At 36.5% G+C, this 20,266-nt stretch overlaps 1 protein-coding gene across 4 annotated transcripts in view; it reads left to right on the top strand.

The window, feature by feature from the left end:
• The window catches only part of WDR17 (WD repeat domain 17), a 62,211-nt gene that overhangs the window by 28,441 nt on the left and 13,504 nt on the right, over positions 1–20,266 (top strand). For all 4 annotated transcript variants that reach the window (XR_010372656.1, XM_064449683.1, XM_064449682.1 and 1 more), the window contains exons 6-22: positions 54–176; positions 524–711; positions 1,959–2,127; positions 3,371–3,462; positions 4,575–4,657; positions 5,589–5,675; positions 6,408–6,572; positions 9,767–9,969; positions 10,109–10,258; positions 10,363–10,493; positions 12,256–12,381; positions 14,206–14,361; positions 14,646–14,710; positions 15,108–15,240; positions 16,719–16,810; positions 17,721–17,820; positions 18,425–18,564. Coding sequence is in view for 3 of the 4 variants with exons in the window: in XM_064449683.1 (XP_064305753.1) it covers positions 54–176; positions 524–711; positions 1,959–2,127; positions 3,371–3,462; positions 4,575–4,657; positions 5,589–5,675; positions 6,408–6,572; positions 9,767–9,969; positions 10,109–10,258; positions 10,363–10,493; positions 12,256–12,381; positions 14,206–14,361; positions 14,646–14,710; positions 15,108–15,240; positions 16,719–16,810; positions 17,721–17,820; positions 18,425–18,564 (2,203 nt within the window). In the remaining variant the exon portion in view is untranslated. The remainder of the gene's footprint in view (positions 1–53; positions 177–523; positions 712–1,958; positions 2,128–3,370; positions 3,463–4,574; positions 4,658–5,588; positions 5,676–6,407; positions 6,573–9,766; positions 9,970–10,108; positions 10,259–10,362; positions 10,494–12,255; positions 12,382–14,205; positions 14,362–14,645; positions 14,711–15,107; positions 15,241–16,718; positions 16,811–17,720; positions 17,821–18,424; positions 18,565–20,266) is intronic.

Below are 20,266 nucleotides of genomic sequence, written 5' to 3'. Positions count from 1 at the left end.
AAGAGCGTAATAAATTTAAAAAAAAATCCATATTTTTTTTTTTTAAACTTCAGATTCTCAGGTTGGTGTGTTACGTATTTGGAATGTTTCACGTACAACACCTATAGATAATTTTAAATTAAAGAAAACTGGTTTCCATGGCTTGCATGTGCTAAGTTCTCCTCCAAAGAAAAAATGTAAGTGTAATTTTTATTGTTATTCATTGCAATGGCTGCAAGTTAAGAAAATCTTGTTTCTGAATCTTGTTATATCCAAGTTGATCTCTGTAAGTTTGTGTTGGCTCTGTAGTTGTTAATTAAACAAAATACCTTCTGGTGCTAGTGGACTAGACAAATGTGTAAAGGATCAAGCACTTTATAAGGTCCTTCTTTAGCAGGCCAGACTTCATGCAGGAATTCTACATTTCTTTGGGTTTTAATCTCATTGGAATACAAAGCATATTGCTCTTTATAATTGTTAATTAATAAACAAAAGAATAAACAATAATCTTATCTGTTTATATCTTTTGCCTTATTTTGTTAAGCATGTTCATCGCAGTATTCTACTAAAAATCACCATACATCCTCAACAAGTGAGGCTGTTCCTCCTCCAACTTTAACCCAAAACCAAGCATTTTCTCTTCCGCCTGGTCATGCTGTGTGTTGCTTCATGGATGGTGGAGTGGGGCTTTATGACATGGGAGCCAAAAAGTGGGATTTCCTTAGAGATTTGGTATGTTTCATCTCTGTATTTGGAATGAGAGTTCATGTGGCTTATACGCTTTATTCTAAGAGCAAGAAAACCCGAGAATGAAGATTTCACAGCAATGTAGAGCAGTTTCTATCAGTAAAAAGAGTCTAAATTTCTAGAAAAGAAAATTTCAGTTCTGAAGTTGAAAGTAGTTATTTATTGCAAAAGACAGAATCCTGCTGGAACTATTCTGGAAATTCTCATGCAGAAATAAAGATTTCAAGGCTTGGGATTTTTATTTTTTTTACCTGAAATTTTAATTTGATGGCCTTCGCAGAAATATTATCCGGATGGTTTTCTATAATCCAAAATAAAAGTTCTAGTCAAATCAGAGAGAAAATATATGCAACTCAGATGGTGAGGTCACTGAGTTTAAAATGACAGAGGCTAAATTATTAATCTTCTTTGAATCAGAAATTCAAAACTATGTTTATCGCCTATTAGATGAGCCTCTTCTTCACTGGGCATTTGGTTACTCTTGAGGATTTTTCTCTTTTCTTCTTTCTCTGTTCCAATTTCATTGGAAAAACTTGAAAAATTTTCAGCTGTACTCCCAAGCATTTAAATAGAGACTGCTGGCTGGTGTTCTTATTCCATTTTCAATGGGTTTTGTCCTGTAAAGCAACGGAGGCTTAAAATTCTGAAGTATAAACTGTTTCTCATGTATGTGTCAAACTAAATTCCACAAATGTCTTGGAAAACAAGCAATTCACATGTGAAATTTCTAATGGATTGAAGTTTAACCTGCAGTAGTGTATAGACTGTATTTAGAACATAGAAAACTCAGTGGCATACTGGAAAACTTGTAGAACATAATCAACATACAGAGCTTTATTTTTTCAGTCAGATACTTTTTACCTAAAGGACAAAATTATTTCTGTTTTTAAAAAGTATTTTTTCTTTTTTTTTTTTAGCTTAGCTTTTTTTTTAATGCTGTGTTTTAGCAACTCAGATCCCATAAAAAATGCTAACAAGTCCCTGGCATTGTGTCACCCTGTTGTTTCAGGGCAGAATTTTTCTGTCTTTGATAATGATCTATGGAAGGGAGGAGTGTTATAATCCAAGCTATTTTATGCCTTTTAATTTTGACTGATAAGCCAGGGTTTTTTGGCACTCATAATTGATCTGATAGATTATAATACAGTGTATTTTAGAGTTTGTTCTAGAGTTGAACTTCTGAAAAAAAAACAAATGTAGTAAAAATGGATTAAATATTTGTTTCATTTAAGGGACATGTTGAGACCATCTTTGATTGCAAATTCAAACCTGATAACCCTGATCTTCTTGCTACAGCTTCATTTGATGGCACAATAAAAGTTTGGGACATAAATACTTTAACAGCAGTTTACACATCTCCTGGTAATGAAGGGGTTATTTATTCCCTTTCTTGGGCTCCAGGTAAGAATATTTTGCTTTAGGTCTAAATGTTATTTCGATTAGCATTGACTAGCAGCAATTTCTGTTATAAAATTATTAGTTTTAGATATAAGGGTATATTATAAGGTTTGAACATAACTGAACTATTATCTGTGAATCCTGTAGAATTCAATGCTTCAGACCTTGTTGAGGCTTACTCTTATGAGGAATGATCTCAATGTTTCATACTGAGTCAGAATGGAGCACTTCTAGCGTTACATTATGCAGATGATGAAAAGATTTTCTTTGCATGAGAAGCAGCTGATTAAAGGAATTCATATTCTATTTTGTGCTGAAAAAGCGGAACATATGTGTTTTCTTTTCTTCCTTCTCTGTATAGGATTCTAATAGCTGAAGAGTGCTGCCTTTCTTACAATAGGGAGTACCTTTTCTGCAAAGCATACGCTTTTTCATAGTGAAATCACTGAAGTCAGTGGGAAATTTTCTTAAAACTGTTCTGTCACCCACTTAGGTGAACCTGGGAGTACGTTTCTGATAGTTACCCTCTGAAGTGTGGTATAAAACAACAGTCAAGACATATATAGACGTGCCATGTAACTATTTAGGAAAAGTAGAGCTATACTGGGATTTGCGTCACTGTAGGGAGGAGAGTTTGGTGGCTTTTGGATTAGGCCTGAATTCAGTTTTCAGGTTCTCACAATGAAGTCGTATATTCATATTTTCCACGCTGTAGAGTGTGGTTACAGATTCAGGTATGTTCTTGATGGGCTTAGGTGCTGCAGTGGTGTGAGATGAAGGAAACAAAGTACTCTTATGTTCTGTTGCATTTTTCCTGATGTGTCTTAGGGCTTAGGGAACTTTCAAAGTAAATGCTCTAGTTGCTACAACTTTAAGCTTGAGACATTGAGATTGTATCTACCTTTTTCAGTTTGAGTCGTATGTATCATGGACATTATTTTTCTTGTGACCTTAACTGCAAGACTTCAGCAGGCATTGAGAATGCTATCTGCAATAATACAATTTTTTGCCCTTTCTTCAAAATAGAAATGTAGAAAAGCAGGTCAGGCTTTTGTTGAAATTGATATTTGTGACTTGTTATCAAATGCTGGCCTTAAACTATAAAAAACTCTTGTTTATAATTCTACGTGCCATTGATGATTTCTATTTATAGTACGCTTCTTGAATTTAAAGTAGAAACATATTAGTCAAACAATATTGCAATCTTAAGTTTATTGTGAGACCTTACAAATGCCTTTCTCTAAAGGAGATCTGAACTGCATAGCAGGTGCAACATCCAGAAATGGTGGCTTCATCTGGGATGTCCTAAAAGGCAAAATGATAACCAGATTCAGTGAGGTAAGATGAGATTACATCTTTTTTTCTATATGAAATATTAGTCATTCCCTGTAGTGTCAATAAACGAAGATGGGTCAAAGTTCATATGTTTTTAAAAGGTGCTATAATATAAAAATCTATAGAAAGAGTTACGTGGGTGCCAGTTTATCTCTGAGGCAGAAGTATTTTTACTTCCTCAGACTGGCTTTGTGACATGAGAATGATCAGCATAGCTGATTCTTTCTTAAACATGTAAATGTATATGGCCATATACATGGCCATACTGTGTAAAAAATGTAAAATGATGTTCTGTATTTTCAGAGATCAGGCCCAGAAAAAAAATTCAGTCCCTGAAGTTTAGACCAAAGAAAGCTTCATTTTGCAGCACGCTAAACAGTATGCTTTATTTAGAATCTTGCCTTGTATTACCTGAAATCTATGCAGGCATTTACAAGTGCTGAAACAATAGCATAAATGTTATTGGCAGAAGGATCTCTGTAATACTGTCTTGTAGTATTCTGTACTGTTTTGTGTATTCTTAGTATATAGCTGTAATCTTCAGGTTATACAGATATGTGGTATCTGCATCAGAGGACAAAGGATGCTCTTTAAGAAGACAAAGATGGAGGCAGGGGTGGGCAGAAAACAAATAAACATACATGTATTCAGGAGTTCCTGAGTTCTAACACTGAGATTTGCACTTGTGCTACTAAACACCTTTTCTCAAACACTCATCCTGATACACATCCCACTTAAGTTCTCACAAACAACAATTATTCATGACCACTAACTCATTATTCCAACAAAGAGTGAACCTTTTTTCAAGCTTCAGATCCATGGTTGCTCATTCAGTTATGGGTTGCTCATTCTCCAACTCGACCCAGCTTTGTCTCTTGTATCTTGGAGAATATGGCAGTTTTACTCTCTCTCTCTCCTCAGTCCATTTTTTGCACTTTGATTCTCAATATCCCAGCTATACTGGGGATTTGTTATAACGTGTGTTCATATAGTACACTTTACTGGGAGAAAAGGGCTGAAGCCTACAGGAGAATAAAACAAAAAAGATAAGTCAATAGATGAGAGAAAAAGGAGTGAATTATTTCTTATTGATAGGTATTTTGCATTTTTTGAAGCATGGAAAGAATGGAATCTTCTGCATTGCCTGGAGTCATAAAGATTCCAAAAGAATAGCAACCTGCAGCGGTGATGGATTTTGGTGAGTGTTATTGGAAGAAAAAAAAAAAGTTGGTAAATGCCCTTCTCAAGCCAGTAAACTTTGACAGTTCTACCAGTGATTAATTTTGAAACTGTTCTTAGTGGTCAAAACTCTGAATACATTAATCTCCTGTACTTGTTATGATATATTTTTCATTATTTTAAGAAAAAAATAATGGAAAATTTGCAAAAGGGATAGTGTCTAAGACACTCTGATAGTGAAACTGAATATTGGGTTTTACTTAGCCAAGAATATTTTAGGTTTCTTATCTGTAGATATGGAGGACACTTTTCAAAAGCTATCCCACTTTACTTGTCTTCATTTTAAAATTTTTTTAAATTGATTATTTCAAGGACTAGGAATCACTATTTTAGAACAAAGTACTTGCAGTTGTACTATTACAGGAGTAAAATAGTTTTTGTAAAAACTTGCAAATGCCCATTGAGAACAATTTTGCATGCATTGTGTTTCAGTGCATTTTAAAATCCTTGTTCATTCTTTTCCTTTGCTACCCATGTTATTTCCACTCAAACATAACAAGTGCTTAAATTTTAGAAAATGATCAATCAACTTTTTTTTTTTTTTAATATCCCTAAAGATCTATTTGTACCTTAAAGTCACAGCTACAACTTAGATTTTGGGCTGTGAGGATCCTTTCAGGGAGGGAGGTACCACAGTGGATATCTTTACAGCCCTTCTGAAAGAACATGGACTCTGAAGTCCAATTAAGTGTTTTGATGGGAAGTATGTAGTTAGCCTTGTAGTTGAGGGGCTGTGGGAATAAATATTTTTCATATTCTTTGTGTATACATTCCCCACCCCCCCACCCCCCACTATCTGGCTTATTTGCACAGAATCAAACTTGACTTCTGGATAGCCTATTCAGAATGCTTTTTTTCCCTCTTTAATATTACATTGTAATTGGTTTCAGTATTATTCGGACCATTGATGGCAAGGTTCTTCACAAGTACAAACATCCAGCTGCAGTGTTTGGCTGTGACTGGAGTCAAAACAACAAGTAAGTAAAAAGCAACCCAAAGAATAGATAATATTTACTATTTAAATTGATTACTAATGGAATAACACAAATTTATTTAAAATGTGATACTGTTATATTAGAGCACTGAAATTGTTTCTGTTCCACAGTACGATATGTCTGTAGCAGCTCTGTGTTCCCAGTAGTGTATTTCATTGCCCAGTATATTAATACCTTGAGTAGGACAAGGACTTAACTTTCGAAAGAGGATCTTTTCATATTGATGAGAGGAGAGAAAAAAAAAATCTGGGTGAATATATAATGGGGCGGGGGGGAAGCAGACATTCAATACCAGGAAAAGGGGGTTTAGATTGGCTTCTCTTTCTAATGACTGCTAAGCTGAAGACATAGCAGGCAACTAAATATACTGATATATGTTAATTTTGCAGATAATTCCTAATAACAGCATAAGAACTCTCTGTCAAAAAACAGTAGTACAGTAATTCGGTCTATTAATAGTTGCATGTTGGGTGCTTGGTCAGACTGTAGTGCAAATACTATTCCCTATTGCAACTAATGGATCTTTACCAGGTTTTTTTCCTGATTTAGTATATTTAATTAGGGTATCAATAATTACATCATAAAGAAACAAAGGAGAAGCAAAAATAAGCTGTTTTTAAGAGTAAATTGCAATATAATCATATTTATTTTTAAGCTGAAAAAGTACTTTTGATAATCCCAGTGACCAAGGATTGTACTATTCTTATTTTGCAGAGATATGATAGCTACTGGTTGTGAGGATAAAAATGTTCGTGTTTACTACTTGGCAACCAGCTCTGATCAGCCACTGAAAGTTTTTACGGGGCATACTGCAAAGGTGTTCCATGTACGGTGGTCTCCTCTGAGAGAAGGAATCCTCTGCAGTGGTTCGGATGATGGGTGTGTATTTCTGAACTATTAGAAAACTTAAAGCCTCAAGCAGTTGTACTGGTGCTGGCACCTTCAAAACCTCTGTAATAATATAATAATCTAAATCTCTGCCTTGTTCAGATTCAGGCTGTAGCTTTGCTGTTAAGCTTCATACAGTATTTGGACAGCAGGGTAATTATCTAGAACTGCTACAATGCTGTAGCAATGCAACTTTCCAGAGGCTTTCCCAAGAGTCAGTTACTGATACCTGTTACTCCCAGGAATGATACAAGGAGGGTACCACATGCTTACCCTATGTCTAAAGATATGGGTGCAAGACCTGCTCTTATTTGATGTCTTTCAAAAGTATAATTAACTAGAATTTGTGGAGATTTTTAATGGCTGCTAGGTACTTCTGGTTTTGTTGGGTTTGATGATGCTTTTCAGGGAGAGCGCATCAGTCTATGGTAAGCAGGAGGAAGGATTTTTCTATGATTCCAAGTCACTTCCCTGCAGAGTATACAAAACCTTTCTGTAAAGGATCACAAGTCTGGAGTATTGGCTTCTATTGCTTTCTGCAACATCACTCATATAGATGTCTATGCTTACAGCAAAATCTGTTCATAGTGTAATGATTCATGAAAGAAACCAAGTTGACAACAACTTTTTTACATGTAAATCCTCCCTATTTCACATGAGCAAGAAGCAGTGAATTCAAAATCCTGTCATCATAGCATCATTATGAGATATTCTAGTTTTTATTACCAATCCTGGCTATGTAATAAGTCTTGATTAGAGAGTTATTTTCAGAATACAGTCACACTTTGAGGGATGGGGATCACTGAATAACTTAGTCCCAGGTAACATAGAAAGTAAGCAGTCGTCTGAGTTTACTGTACTTGGTAACACTCCCATTCATAGTTGAACTCAGAACTATTTCAGATGGCCTGTTCAGCACTTAGGCTTATACAGAACATAGGAACAGTATGCAGGGGTCACATACGAGCATATATTGCTGTAGGACAGTATATATGTAAATAAAAAAAAAAGGTCTTCTAATTTGTGGATTCTACTTTGCAACACAAGGTCCAACAAGTGGCCCCTTTGCAGTGTTGGAGAAACTGTGATAGGTGCCTTTGCTGCCATGAGTGAGCTCTGGTAATGCATTAGATAATGTAATGACATTTAGTCAGAATTACAATGACCTTTCAAGAAACCAAACTTTTAACTTCCTAATTCTGTAGTCTGCTCAATTAGCCGTACCCAGCGATAGCAACTACTGAAAATAAAAGGAAACGTTGCGAAATTACATGGTTAAAAGGGAAGAAAAACAATAGTGAGAAGGCTGGTGTGAATACTTCTCCATTACCTGTGCGATTGTAGCGGGAATTTCACTATTTAAGATAGTGTGGTATCCACTTCTGCCACATGACAAATGCCGTGTTCAAAGGAGGGAAGATAATAGAAGAGAATAGAATAATTCACTTGGAAGGGACCTAAAACAGTCATGTAGTCCAACTGTCTGAGTAATTCAGGGCTGACTAAAAGTTAAAGCATGTTATTAAGGGCATTGTCCAAATGCCTCTTAAACACTGACAGGCCTGGGGCATTGGCCACCTCTCTAGGAAGACTGTTCCAGTGTTTGACCACCCTTTCAGTAAAGAAAGGCTTCCTAATGTGCAGTCTAAACCTCCCCTGGTGCAGCTTTGAACCATTCATTCCCTTGCATCCTGTCACTGGATAACAGGGTTCATCACCTCCCTCTCCACTTCCCCTTCTCAGGATAGTGCAGAGAGCAATGAGGTCGCCCCTCAGACTCTTTTTCTCCAAACTAGGCAAACCCAAAGTCCTTAGCCGGTCCTCATAGGATGTTCCTCCCAGCCCTTTCACCAGCTCTGTTGCCCTCCTCTGGACACATTCAAGTATCTTCACATCCTTCTTAAGTGGTGGGGCCCAGAACTGCACGCAGTATTCAAGGTGAGGCCACACTAATGGTAAATACAAATACAAGGGGTAATCACTTCTCTTGACCAGCTGATTATACTGTCTGGTGCACCCTGGGATGCAGTTTGCCCTCTTGGCTGCCAGGGCACACGCTGAGCCTGCTGTCGGCCAGCACCCCCAGATCCCTTTCTGCAGGGCTGCTCGCCAGCCACTCCTCTCCCCATTTATACTTGTGCCCGGCCTTACTCCATCCCAGGTGCAGGATCTGGCATTTCAACTTGTTAAATTTCATCCCATTAATCATTGCCAAATTCTCCAATTTATCTAGATCCCTCTGCAAGGTCTTTTGTCCCTTGAGAGAGTCAACAGGGCCTCTCAGTTTGGTATTGACACCAAATTGCTAGTAATGCATTCAATTCCTGCATCTAGATTATTGATAAATAGGTTGAGCAGAACTGGCCCTAAAATTGAGCCCTGAGGAACGCTGCTGGTGACCAGTTGCCAGCCAGATGTAGCCCTGTTCACTACAGCCCTTTGAACCCTGCTGTTCAGGCAAGTCTTCCCTCAGTGCACGTGAACCTGCTTGTCTCATAATTGGAGAACTTGTTCACGAGGATGCTGTGATGGACAGTATCAAAAGTGTTACTAAAATCTAGAAAAACTACCTCTCCTGCCTTCCCTTCATCCACTATTAGGGTGACCTTATCATAAAGGATATCAAATTAGTTAAACAGGACTTTCCCTTTGTGTATCCATGTTGACTGTGCCTGATGACTGCATTACTATTTAAATGTCTATCAATAGTACCCAGTATGATCTTCTCCATTATTTTTCCAGGAACTGAGATTAGACTAACAGATCTGTAGTTTCCTGGGTCTGTTAGAGGCCTGTTAAAGCCATAGGAAAGCTAGATCTTAGAGTTTTACTTTTGGTTTTCTCCCGTTTTTTCCCGAGACTCCTAACAGACAGATTTATTACAGATGCAGGAATATGGGCAAAATTCTTTTCCTGTCACTGACATGTAAGATGAGGGTGCATGTGAGATTTTGAAAGACTATGCAGTAGTTGGAATAGTTTCTTACTCTGGTGAAGTGTCTTTGTGTTTTGTATCCCATCCTAACTATGAAGGGCATTGGCTCCAACCTCTCCTATTACAACTTCTAAAAATACATTGCAAATAAATATTGTGATAAATTTGAAGCTTAGGATATTACTGAAGTTAGATAATCATATTTCAGTAAGTGATTTAATGGACATAGGTCTTTTTTATCCTGTTTCAGTACTGTTCGAATATGGGATTATACACAGGATGCTTGTATAAATGTTCTTAGTGGACATACAGCTCCAGTACGGGGACTGATGTGGAATCCTGAAATTCCTTACCTTCTAATATCTGGCAGTTGGGACTATACAATTCGAGTCTGGGACACAAGAGATGGAACATGTTTGGACACAGTTTATGATCATGGTGCAGATGTATATGGTAATATCTTAAAATTTTGTTTTATTTCTGTATTGAAATGTATTTTTAAATATTTCAAAATTTATAAAATAATTTAATCAAACTGATTATTACATAAACTTAATTATTTGACTGCAGTTTAAAATGTCCTTTCTACTAGGATTAACATGTCATCCCAGTCGTCCATTTACTATGGCATCTTGCTCTCGTGACTCCACTGTGAGACTCTGGTCATTGACTCCTCTTATAAACCCTCTACAAATAAATATCTTAGTAGATAGATGTTGGGATGAGATTATCGGTAATACAGGTAAGTAAATTGTATATACCATTTTTCTAATCTTCTGTATGTTACTATACTTTTTCTTCTGTCTTCTTTTTTAATTTTCATGCATAAATCTTTGTGTGCGTTAGATCGTGCTGTGGAATCTGGTGCTCCTCCTTTGCTCTGTGGTAAAGTTTCCAGGGATATTAAACAAGAAGTAGAAAAATTGTCAGGAAATCCTCGAGGAAAAAAGCTAAGATGGTTTTCAGAATGTCTTTCAGTAAGTATTCTGCAAACTTAAGGATGTTGTCAGTGTGCATGACTTACTCTTCTGAAGTTAATCTCCAAAACTGAAATTTCTTTCTTCTCTACCATTTTTCTTTTTCTTTCTTAAAGGGAGCTCAGAAAATATGCAGAAATCAAGTCTGTCTCTTAACAATTCTGCATATAAAAATGATCACGACTGAATTGTCAGTTGTGAACACCAATTTTTCACAAAGTGGAATAGGTGGGATAACTTAATTTTTCGAAGGAAAAGTTTGATTTGACAAGAATCTTTTATTGAAGAAAATGAAGAGATGTGTTTTATCAAACTACATTGGAGTTTTTAATTTTAATCCATCAAAGGGACATCCTCATTACAGATAAGGTTTGAACTGCCCAAGTATCTGTGTGAAAACTGCTCTATTACCTTCCAGGAGCTGTAGATCTGGATGTCCCATGCCCCAGGATCCATCTCTTGTCTTTGCTCCATTGCACAGTAATATTTCTTATAAATCACTGCAGCCTCTCTCTGCAATTGAGTGCTTACCTGCGTAGGTGCACAACTTGAGGTAGAACAATGACAAATATGATCTAGAACTATAGCTTGTGTCCAGCACTGTTGTAATTTAAGTTAATACACTGATCTACAAAGACCTAGTTAATCCAAAATATTTGTTCTGATTTCTAGTGACATTGAAGTGTATGCAGCATTTCTAAACCAACAATCTCCCTCAGTTATAGACATCTTCTGTTTCATTAAAAATAATTTTTATGTAATTCCTTGTTTTACTGAAGTTAAACATTTTGCTGTCCCATGTTGATTTGAGAGTAAAACTGTTATAAGAGATTAGAATTTTCCAAGAACAAAACCTCTTTTTGATCAGCTGTATTCAGTTCTTTTTTTGTCCAGAAAATGAAGTGTTGTACTTAAAGTATGGGGAGTCAAGTAAGAGCTTTAAAGGCCTGGAAAAAGAGGAATAGTCTTTTTTTCTTTTTTTTTTTTTTTTTTTTCCCTGGTAGGATCTTTTCCCTTTTACCAGCTCAGAAATAATTGCACTTAACAAACTTGTAATCTTGTTATTCTTATAAAAGCTCCTTCAGGTCAAAGGTTTAATGATTTTCTTTTTTTAAGCTCTTAATTACTCACTCTCTTCTAGACCTCATTGAATGTTAAACCATTGTCCTAGTTCTACAGAAGGATTGAGTCAAATGTTAGACCAGTAAAAATGCTTAAAATTTATTAAAATAAAAAAATCACTTTGGCCTGCAAGATTTTGTCCATATACATTTATACCATATGTGTCTACTTCAAGATGTAATATTAAGACAGTAAACCAGATCATGGCAGTTGAGCCTTGAAGTTCTTTTTTACCTGGCCCATGCCTTTGCTTTACAGAAAAATGTAAACAAGTACTGGGTCAGCTTCTGCATCCCAGCAGCTGAATGTTATTTTAGGCTAGCGGTAGCCACCGGGCAGCTTGTGTTCCTTTGGGAGCAAAAGGGAAAACTCCAATGGTGAGCCCTCGACTATGTCTACACATAACTTAAACACTTAACATTCATGGATCCTGCTGTATCTTCACAGCCTTCAAGAAGGCTGAAGGGGTTGTAGTATCTTGAACTAATTCATGTCTTCAGAGTAAAGCTTCTAATATTGAAATGGTCTGAACTTGTATTTCTTTGAAAAACATTTGTCAGTCAATTCCATGTCTTTATAAGTTTAATTTCTCTCTTAGACGTTACTGTAATACAACTCTTTTCTTCCCTAACAATTTTAGCCTCCAGGAGGCAGCAAAAATTTATGGGATTTAGTTGCTGTAATAAAAGGACAGGATGACAGTTTGCTTCCACAAAACTACTGCAAAGGAATTATGCATATGAAACATCTCATTAGATTTAGAATGGTAAGTGAAGCATAAACAGTATGTGAAAATGGCTGTTCATCTGTTAAAGTATTTCACTCTTGAAAAATAATATTTAGTAGTTTACAAAAGGGTGATAATTTATATCATGTCCAAATATCTGTTCTGTGCAATACTAGTCTGTTAGAACAGTAGCATCTAAGTAAGTCTTTGACTTCATGCATCCTCAGTGTTCAAATGCGGGGTTACAGTTATTAACTAGAACAGCAGTTTTCAAAATAATGAAAAGAAATTACAAAGCGAGCATCACCACAGCTTGAGCTATGAAGTGAGTTTGTCTTCCCTATTACATAAACTGTACTTCTATATTCAGTAAAGTCAGATTATTTGGTTGTATAAACATGAAGTTTGTAGTTATGTTCAGATGCAGGGACAGGGGAATTCATGTTTGAAAATGGAGGAGAGTCAGAAGAAATATGCTCTTTAGCTGTCTGGAAGGTGGAGTGGAAAAACAAGAGCCTGTCATTAACACAGATATGTATCTGAAGAGCAACTTAGTACTTGAATTTCACATTCACATCTAGGCCACCAATTTTTTAGTAGCTGCATGTATGAATATGCAACCAGACATACAATTTGTGCAGAAGAGATATGTGGTTCTGTCAGGGGCTTCTTAGGGATACTAAAGGAACCCATATTCTAATAACTGGATTGGAAATAGAGGAAAGATATCTATTGGTATGGATTGGGAAATGCAGAATTCTCCACTTGCCACCCTCAGGGCTAAATACCTGCCAGGTACTACCTGGTGTTTGCCATTGCAGGCTGTCTTTTTTTTTTTTTTTGTATAATCAGACTCTTAGTGTCCTGTATACCTTATGAGTCCTAAGTGATGGAATTTCTTTACGGGTGATGCCACCTGTAATAATAGCAGCTGCTCTGCTAATACTATGAAGGGGGTGCGTGGGTGTGTCTCCATGTGTCCAAAAACAGTGCGCTCAGCCAGTTAGCCTGAGAAGAAAGAAGAAATTAACTCTTGACTCAGCAGCTACCATTGGTCTACATTGCAGTTTACTTTGGTGAAGAATGTTCAAAGTTCTTTCTCCATCCTCCTTATATGGTGCAGTAAAGCTGTGAACAGCCAAACACTGTCTCTTGTGCAATGATGGTAGTGTGTTAAACTGAGACTTCTTGGTATGTGAACTGAAGCTCCTTTTGCCTTTTTTTTTTTTGTTAAATGTGATCACGTTGCAGCTTGTTTCTCAAACTCTGCCAGGTGAAGAAATGTAGTCCTATCTCTTCAACTAATATAAGGATTGCAGTAGTTGGGAATAAAAATCACTTCTTGGTCATAAGGTTAATGGGGTAAGACGAGTCAGGATCCAGGTTGGACTTCCTGTCTTTATTCTTTCTTTGGACATCATTATAGTGGTAATAAGTACAATTTCTGGCTCTGTATGGCTTATGTTCACAAATATTTTTTTAAATTTAAAAAAATCAAGATTTTTATGGTGGACATCCAGGTGAATTACTATTACATATGAGAAAATGGTTGAGAATAAAAGAATATATGAGAGATTAAAGGAACATAACCGAGGAAAACATATGTGTGCAACAAAACACTAACACAGTTACTTTAACAATATAAATAGTTTAGTCTTCTCGTCGTAAGGTCTTCTAATTAGTTCACTGTAATGTTTTTGTAATCTCTTCCAATTAGCCTTTTCTCAAACAGATTTTTTTTTCTTAAATTATAGCCTTTATATTCCATTACAATGTTTGACACTAGTTCATTCTTAAGAAAATTTGTTTTCATCACAAAAAACTGTACTTTTTTTTAACTTTAACTTTTCCCCCCCGCTTCAGTCCAAGGCACAAGAACTGACAACAGTAAAAATGTCCAAGTTTGGAGGTGGTATTGGTGCACCAAGCAAAGAGGAGAGGCTTAAGGAAGCTGCAGAAATACATTTAAGATTAGGACAAATCCAGCGATACTGCGAACTAATGGTAGAACTTGGAGAGGTAAAATATCAGAACGTTATTGAAGAACAATAAAACATGAAGGCTTCTGAAAACCAGCTGCCCTAGCAAAGATGGGGTAGCAACAAAATGGGTCACAAGTCCAGTAAAGAGTAATCTTGCTCTAATTATATTATTTTTAACATATGCAGTCTAATGCATAGCTTGTTCCTTATTTAACCTCTTGACAAACCTATTTTTAATGGAAGAAACATGAAACTGGTTAAAAATACAGATTTTAATCAAAATAAAATGATCCGGTTAACTGCATTGCTGCTTTCTTCTAGTGGGACAAAGCGCTCTCAGTTGCACCTGGTGTATCGATGAAATATTGGAGAAAGTTAATGCAAAGGTAAGGTAGTAAAAATATAATGCTGAATTGTAGCTTCTGTCCATAAAAGGACACAGACAAGTAGAAAGGATGGGTACTGACATTAGCTGTATTTGGCTTTTGTTACAGCAGTCTAGTGATGATACTTTTTGTTCAGTAAGCTTTGGGATGGAATTGTGGAGGATTTCAATAACTGTTTTGTGTACAAGAGTCAAGTTACAGGGTTGAGCATAAATTGCAAGTTTCACTGGAAACACTTCAGTGCAGTATCTATAGTCTGCAAGTCTTCTGAGGTCTGGAAAGGCAGATGGGTTTCATGAACTTTATATGGCTTCATCTAACATCTATACCATAGAGAGATATAATTGATCACTAAACTTACGTACATCTTTCTTGTTTCTTTATTAATTATAATTAGGAGAGCTGATCAGTTAATTCAGGAAGAAAATGATGATGTCATCCCATACTGTATAGCTATTGGAGATGTGAAGAAACTAGTTTCTTTCTTTACTTCAAGAGGCCAGCTTAAAGAGGCTCTGCTTGTTGCACAGGTATTATTACATAGAATTGTGTGGGAGATGTAATTAGCTATTCGTTTCTAACTCTGAAGATGCCAAGCATCTTTAAAAGGCTAGCTCTGTTCACTTCTGCCAAATAGCTAAATAATGATACCCTACTCTTTACTTTTGTATTGACCAGTTTTTATGCAGAAACCATAAAAAGGTATCTCATGCTAACAGATTTTAAGTGTGACTTTTCTAAATTGCTGTCAAATGCCCATAATAAAAACTGATGTATTTATTTTTGATTGAAGCAGCAAATTAACCTGACTTTCAACAGTAAGTATTGCCCTTAACATGTAAAACATGTAGGATTTCTCTTGCATTTCTACTGAGGTCTTGGTTATACTGCTTCCGATAGAATCTTTGGGTGAAGCTGCTCAGTTGCACAAGTAAACAATATAGGAAATTAAACTTTTAAATTAATGCAAAAAGCAGTACAAGAGATTATCAAAAGTACGTATGTCCCTCCTCCTTCCTAATGTAAACACAAGTTAAAGGGCACACAGAACATGTAACCAATATGTTGTTTCACTCTTTTTTGCCATTCCTGTATTCTTTTTGAGCAATTTCTGTATACTTAATATGGTTTGTTAAAGAAACTATCAAGATTTGGCCCTGGTATGTCCTCTCATGCTTACCTGTCCTTGAACATTCAGTTGCCTCAGAGATAAGAACTTTTAATAATGCATGTGAATTTGTCCTTTTAAAATTATCTATCTGTATGTTGTTGTTCTTCTAATAGTAGCTGAATAGTGCACAGAATGGAAATTTGAGGTATACTTTAACAAGTTATGTTTGAACCTTCAAGCACCTTAAAGCTTTAGAAGGATCTTCATTTATCTTGTGAGAGAGATTGCAGGGGTTGCTTTTATTACAATTCATAGAATAGTCTGTCTCAAAGGTTTAATCATATAATATTAAATAATAAAATACCAGGACTTTCTTTCCTTTTTAACTGAGCCCTGAGTATTAATGTTGTTATCCCAGCTACACCTTAAAGCACATGAAAAAATTTTCTTTTAAACCACACTGATCTCTTCTCACTTAATGGTAGAACTAATTTATTGCCAGACCCAATGCCACTACATAAACCTTTCCAGATTTGCTGGTCTGCCTACTGAGAAGTATGTCTGGAGTTCATCCTTCACTCACAGCTACTTCTTCCTTGGGGTGTAAAACTCAAGGTTGGTAGCCATCACTGTTCATTTTAGCTGTATTCAAATGCTGGAAAAATCCTGTACAAATGCATAGGAAGGAAGAGGTCTCTTGCTTCTCTAGGATTTCTTGTATGGCTGGATAAAACTAGGCTAAGATTTAGCTATGAGTAAGCTCCTTGGTTTAAACATTTCCTTTGTTATAACTGGGCTTTAGAAGGATTTTTACAGATCTTAGGTTATTTTTTGTTGTTGAAAAATCATGTCATATTCAGTTTGGTGCATTAATTCATTTTTTTTATTCACACGTAGGCAGCTTGTGAGGGAAATATACAGACATCACCACTCTCTACACCAAGTGGATCTTCAAAATCTGATGGAAATAATACAGATGATTATAATGAGTAAGTACATTCTGTACTAAAACGAGGCTTTAGATATAAAGTAGAACAAAAGTCATCAAGGGAGATAAAGCTTAGTGGTTTAATTTGGCATCAGCAGTGTAGAATTTGACAACAAAATATTACATCTTCTAGTACTTAATTGATAGAGTTACTAACTAAGTGATGCTACACTAGTTCCGCTGTTGTGCATCCTTCTAGGACCAAATGGATTTTTCATATGTATGTATTATAAATATACTTTTCATTTGCTTGATATTTAAAGTGCATTCTATACACTTAAATATGTTTAAATACGTAGCATATTAACTTAGAACTTTAGGTAATTAAAGTAAGATTTAGCATTAACAAGTATCTGTGAGACCCTGTGTTTTATGCATCTTGTCCTCCTGAAGCTTCGCTGTTTATCATCAGTGAATTTTTCTGACAACGTACACTAATGGCCATATTTTCTTTGTGTGCATCCATAAAAGAAACCATGCATCTCTCCTTGTTTTAGAACAATGCTCAAAAACCTAAACTACATTATCCAGTTATATGTGGTAACAGAAGCAGCTTGGGGGCTGTGTAGTTATTTCATTTACATGTGCAGTTTTTGAGCAATTGGAGAGATATTTATGTTCACAGATACAGTATGAATATCCAACTATTAGATATTTCTTCTGTCAATCTGAAGAGACATTTCCATAGTGATGTAGATTTTCAGAAACTGACACACCTGAATATGCACCGACATAAGCAGCGGATGAAGCTCAAACCGGTTGCATTTTTAAAGCTAGTGGTGGTGTTATCTGTAAGTCAAATATAGAAATTTTAGTGTGCAGAAGCAAATGTGGTGACTTGTATATAAATTAAGAGCCAAAGAATTCCAACCTTTAAGTAACCTTGCAGAATCCCCATTTTGTTCTTGCAGGCTCCTGCACGAGGTCAGTAAAGAACTGGCAGAATGGTATTTCCAGGATGGCCATGCAGTGCTTGCAGCATGTTGCCATCTGGCTGTGGAAAATATAGAGGTAACTTTTCTTTTTCCTCTTTAACTATGGAAAGGCCAACACTGACTTCCTTTTTACATCTCCACACGTTAACAGTTTTTTTAAAATGTATGTACTACATTCTAAAATGTATTACTTATATATGAAGCAAATACCAAGTATATTTCCAGTTGCCCAGAGAGGGTGAGAATAGGAGAGTCCTTCCTCGTTTGGTGTGGGTGGTTTATTTTGTTTGGTTTTTTGGGTTTTGTTTGTTTGGGTCTTTTTGAGTCTCTCTCAAAAGAGAGAGGAAATACGTGCTCTGAAAATTAGTGTCTTTACTTAAGACTGGAAGGAATTGCTATTGTGCTATTCATGTATGATGTGTAATATCTTTGGTTGAATAATGGAAGGTTCTGCTAAAGGAAATCTATTTGGTGATTTAAAACCTGATTAACTGATTAACATGTAGTGCACAATTATTTACTCATTCAAGAGGCCCAAATTATATATCAAGTTGCTTTAATTAATGTATATTTTATCCTTCTGTAAAAAGCAGTCTCATAAATGAATGTCATATGCTGAACATGGTGAATCCCCAAAAATGCTTGTGTCCCTTAATGATATAATTTTTTCATTGAGCAAGCTTGCGATGGCAAACCTGATTCGTGGAAATGAACTGGAGTTGGCAATCAGTGTGGGTACTGTCTTAGGAGAAAGTGCAGCACAAGCAACACATTATGCCCTAGAATTACTAGCAAGAAAATGTATGACAGTAACAACATGGTAAGAATTTCTTAATCCACAGAAGATTCTTCCTTCTCCTCCCTTCCCCTCCTCCCCCCCCAAATGATAAAGGTGCTTCATTCTGAAGCTTTTATAGACACCAAACCACCATGGGCAGGTAGAATAAGAACTGCTGCTTGAATAAGAATTGTTGTATTAAAGCTTTGAAGCACAGGGCATAAAAATGTTTAGCTATAATCTCAAAATACATTATGTATGCACTGTAAATGAGAGAAGCGTCATTGTCAAACATTATGAAACCTGCTGACAAAACCTAGATACTTGGGCAATAGGTGGCATAGTAAGTCCTAGTCTGTACTGAGTAAAAATGACTGCTTCAGACAAAGTAAGGCTAGAATTGAATTATAAAGTCAAAAGGAACAGAAGCTTAAGTAGTATCTGTGAAGTGATTTTAAATACTTGGTTGAAAAAAACCTGAAAACCTAAGAGGCTGAGGAGTGAATTTATATTAGTATTGGGAATACAAGACAGCTGACAGGATGTAAGGATGAAACAGGATTACTATTTAATTCTGCAGCAGTAGGTCATTTCTCTGCTGCATATAGGTACAACTTTATATCTGCTAAATTTTCTTTTCTTCCTTGTAGCGGTTTTACTTTGAAGGATACAGTGTTGGTCTGGTTTTATTCTACCAATGAAAAGCAGAAAATCTTCCTAAGATATATTTGGCAGCTGTACAGGTGTTTCAGAATTAACATTTCATAGCAAACATGCGCTTGAACAGGTCCTGCATCAGTTTTTCTGCTACGGTTGGTATTTCTTTAAACATCTAGAGAAACATAGTGGAACTCCTCTCTATAGAGCATTTAGCTTGCCTTAGACAATGAAGCATTGTAGAAAAAGATAAAATAAGAAACAGATTACTTACTGCCTTGGTTTTGCAATTTTTTAGCATGTCTGCATTGCACCATTTGTAACAGGATTGTTTTGGCAATTCCATCTGCAGCTTTTAAAGTCTCTGAAGCTCTTTCTCTGATCTCGCTGGCTTTACTGTGAAGACTGAATCTTATGTAGCCTCTGATAGGCCGTACTGGATGTAGAGTTAAGGAAAACAGTGAATATTTTTTCCCAGTTCCACAACAGAAACTTGTTCTGATCTCAGTGCTGTAACAAGTGCTTATAATCATAGAATCATTAACGTGGGAAAGGGCCTTTAAGATCATCAAGCCCAACTGTCAACCCAACACCACCATGCCTCCTAAACCATGTCCCGACATGCCATGTCTACATGGTTTTTTTGGATACCTTCAGGGTTGGTGACTCCACCACCTCTTTGGGCAGCCTGTTCCAATGTCTGACCACTCTTTCAGTAAAGAAAAATTTCCTAATATCCAATCAAAACCTTACCAGCTTGATGCCATTTCCTCCTCTCCTATCACTAGTTGCTTAGGAGAAGAGGCTGACGCCCACCTCGCTACAATCTCCTTTCAGGTAGTTGTAGAGAGTGATAAGGTCTCCCCTAAGCCTCCTCTTCTCCAGGCTAAGCAAGCCGAGTTCCCTCAACCTTTCCTCATAAGACTTGTTCTCTAGACCCTTCACCAGCTTAGTTGCCCTTCTCTGGACATGCTCCAGCAACTTCTTGTGGTGAGGGGCCCAAACCTGAACACAGTATGTGAGGTGTGACCTCACCAGTGCCTGTGCCAAGCACAGGGGCACAATCACCTCTCTGCTCCTGCTGGCC

This window comes from Phalacrocorax carbo, chromosome 4 (genome assembly GCF_963921805.1).
Source record: "Phalacrocorax carbo chromosome 4, bPhaCar2.1, whole genome shotgun sequence".
Lineage (NCBI taxonomy): Eukaryota > Metazoa > Chordata > Aves > Suliformes > Phalacrocoracidae > Phalacrocorax > Phalacrocorax carbo.
This window is presented reverse-complemented; position numbering and strand designations above follow the sequence as displayed.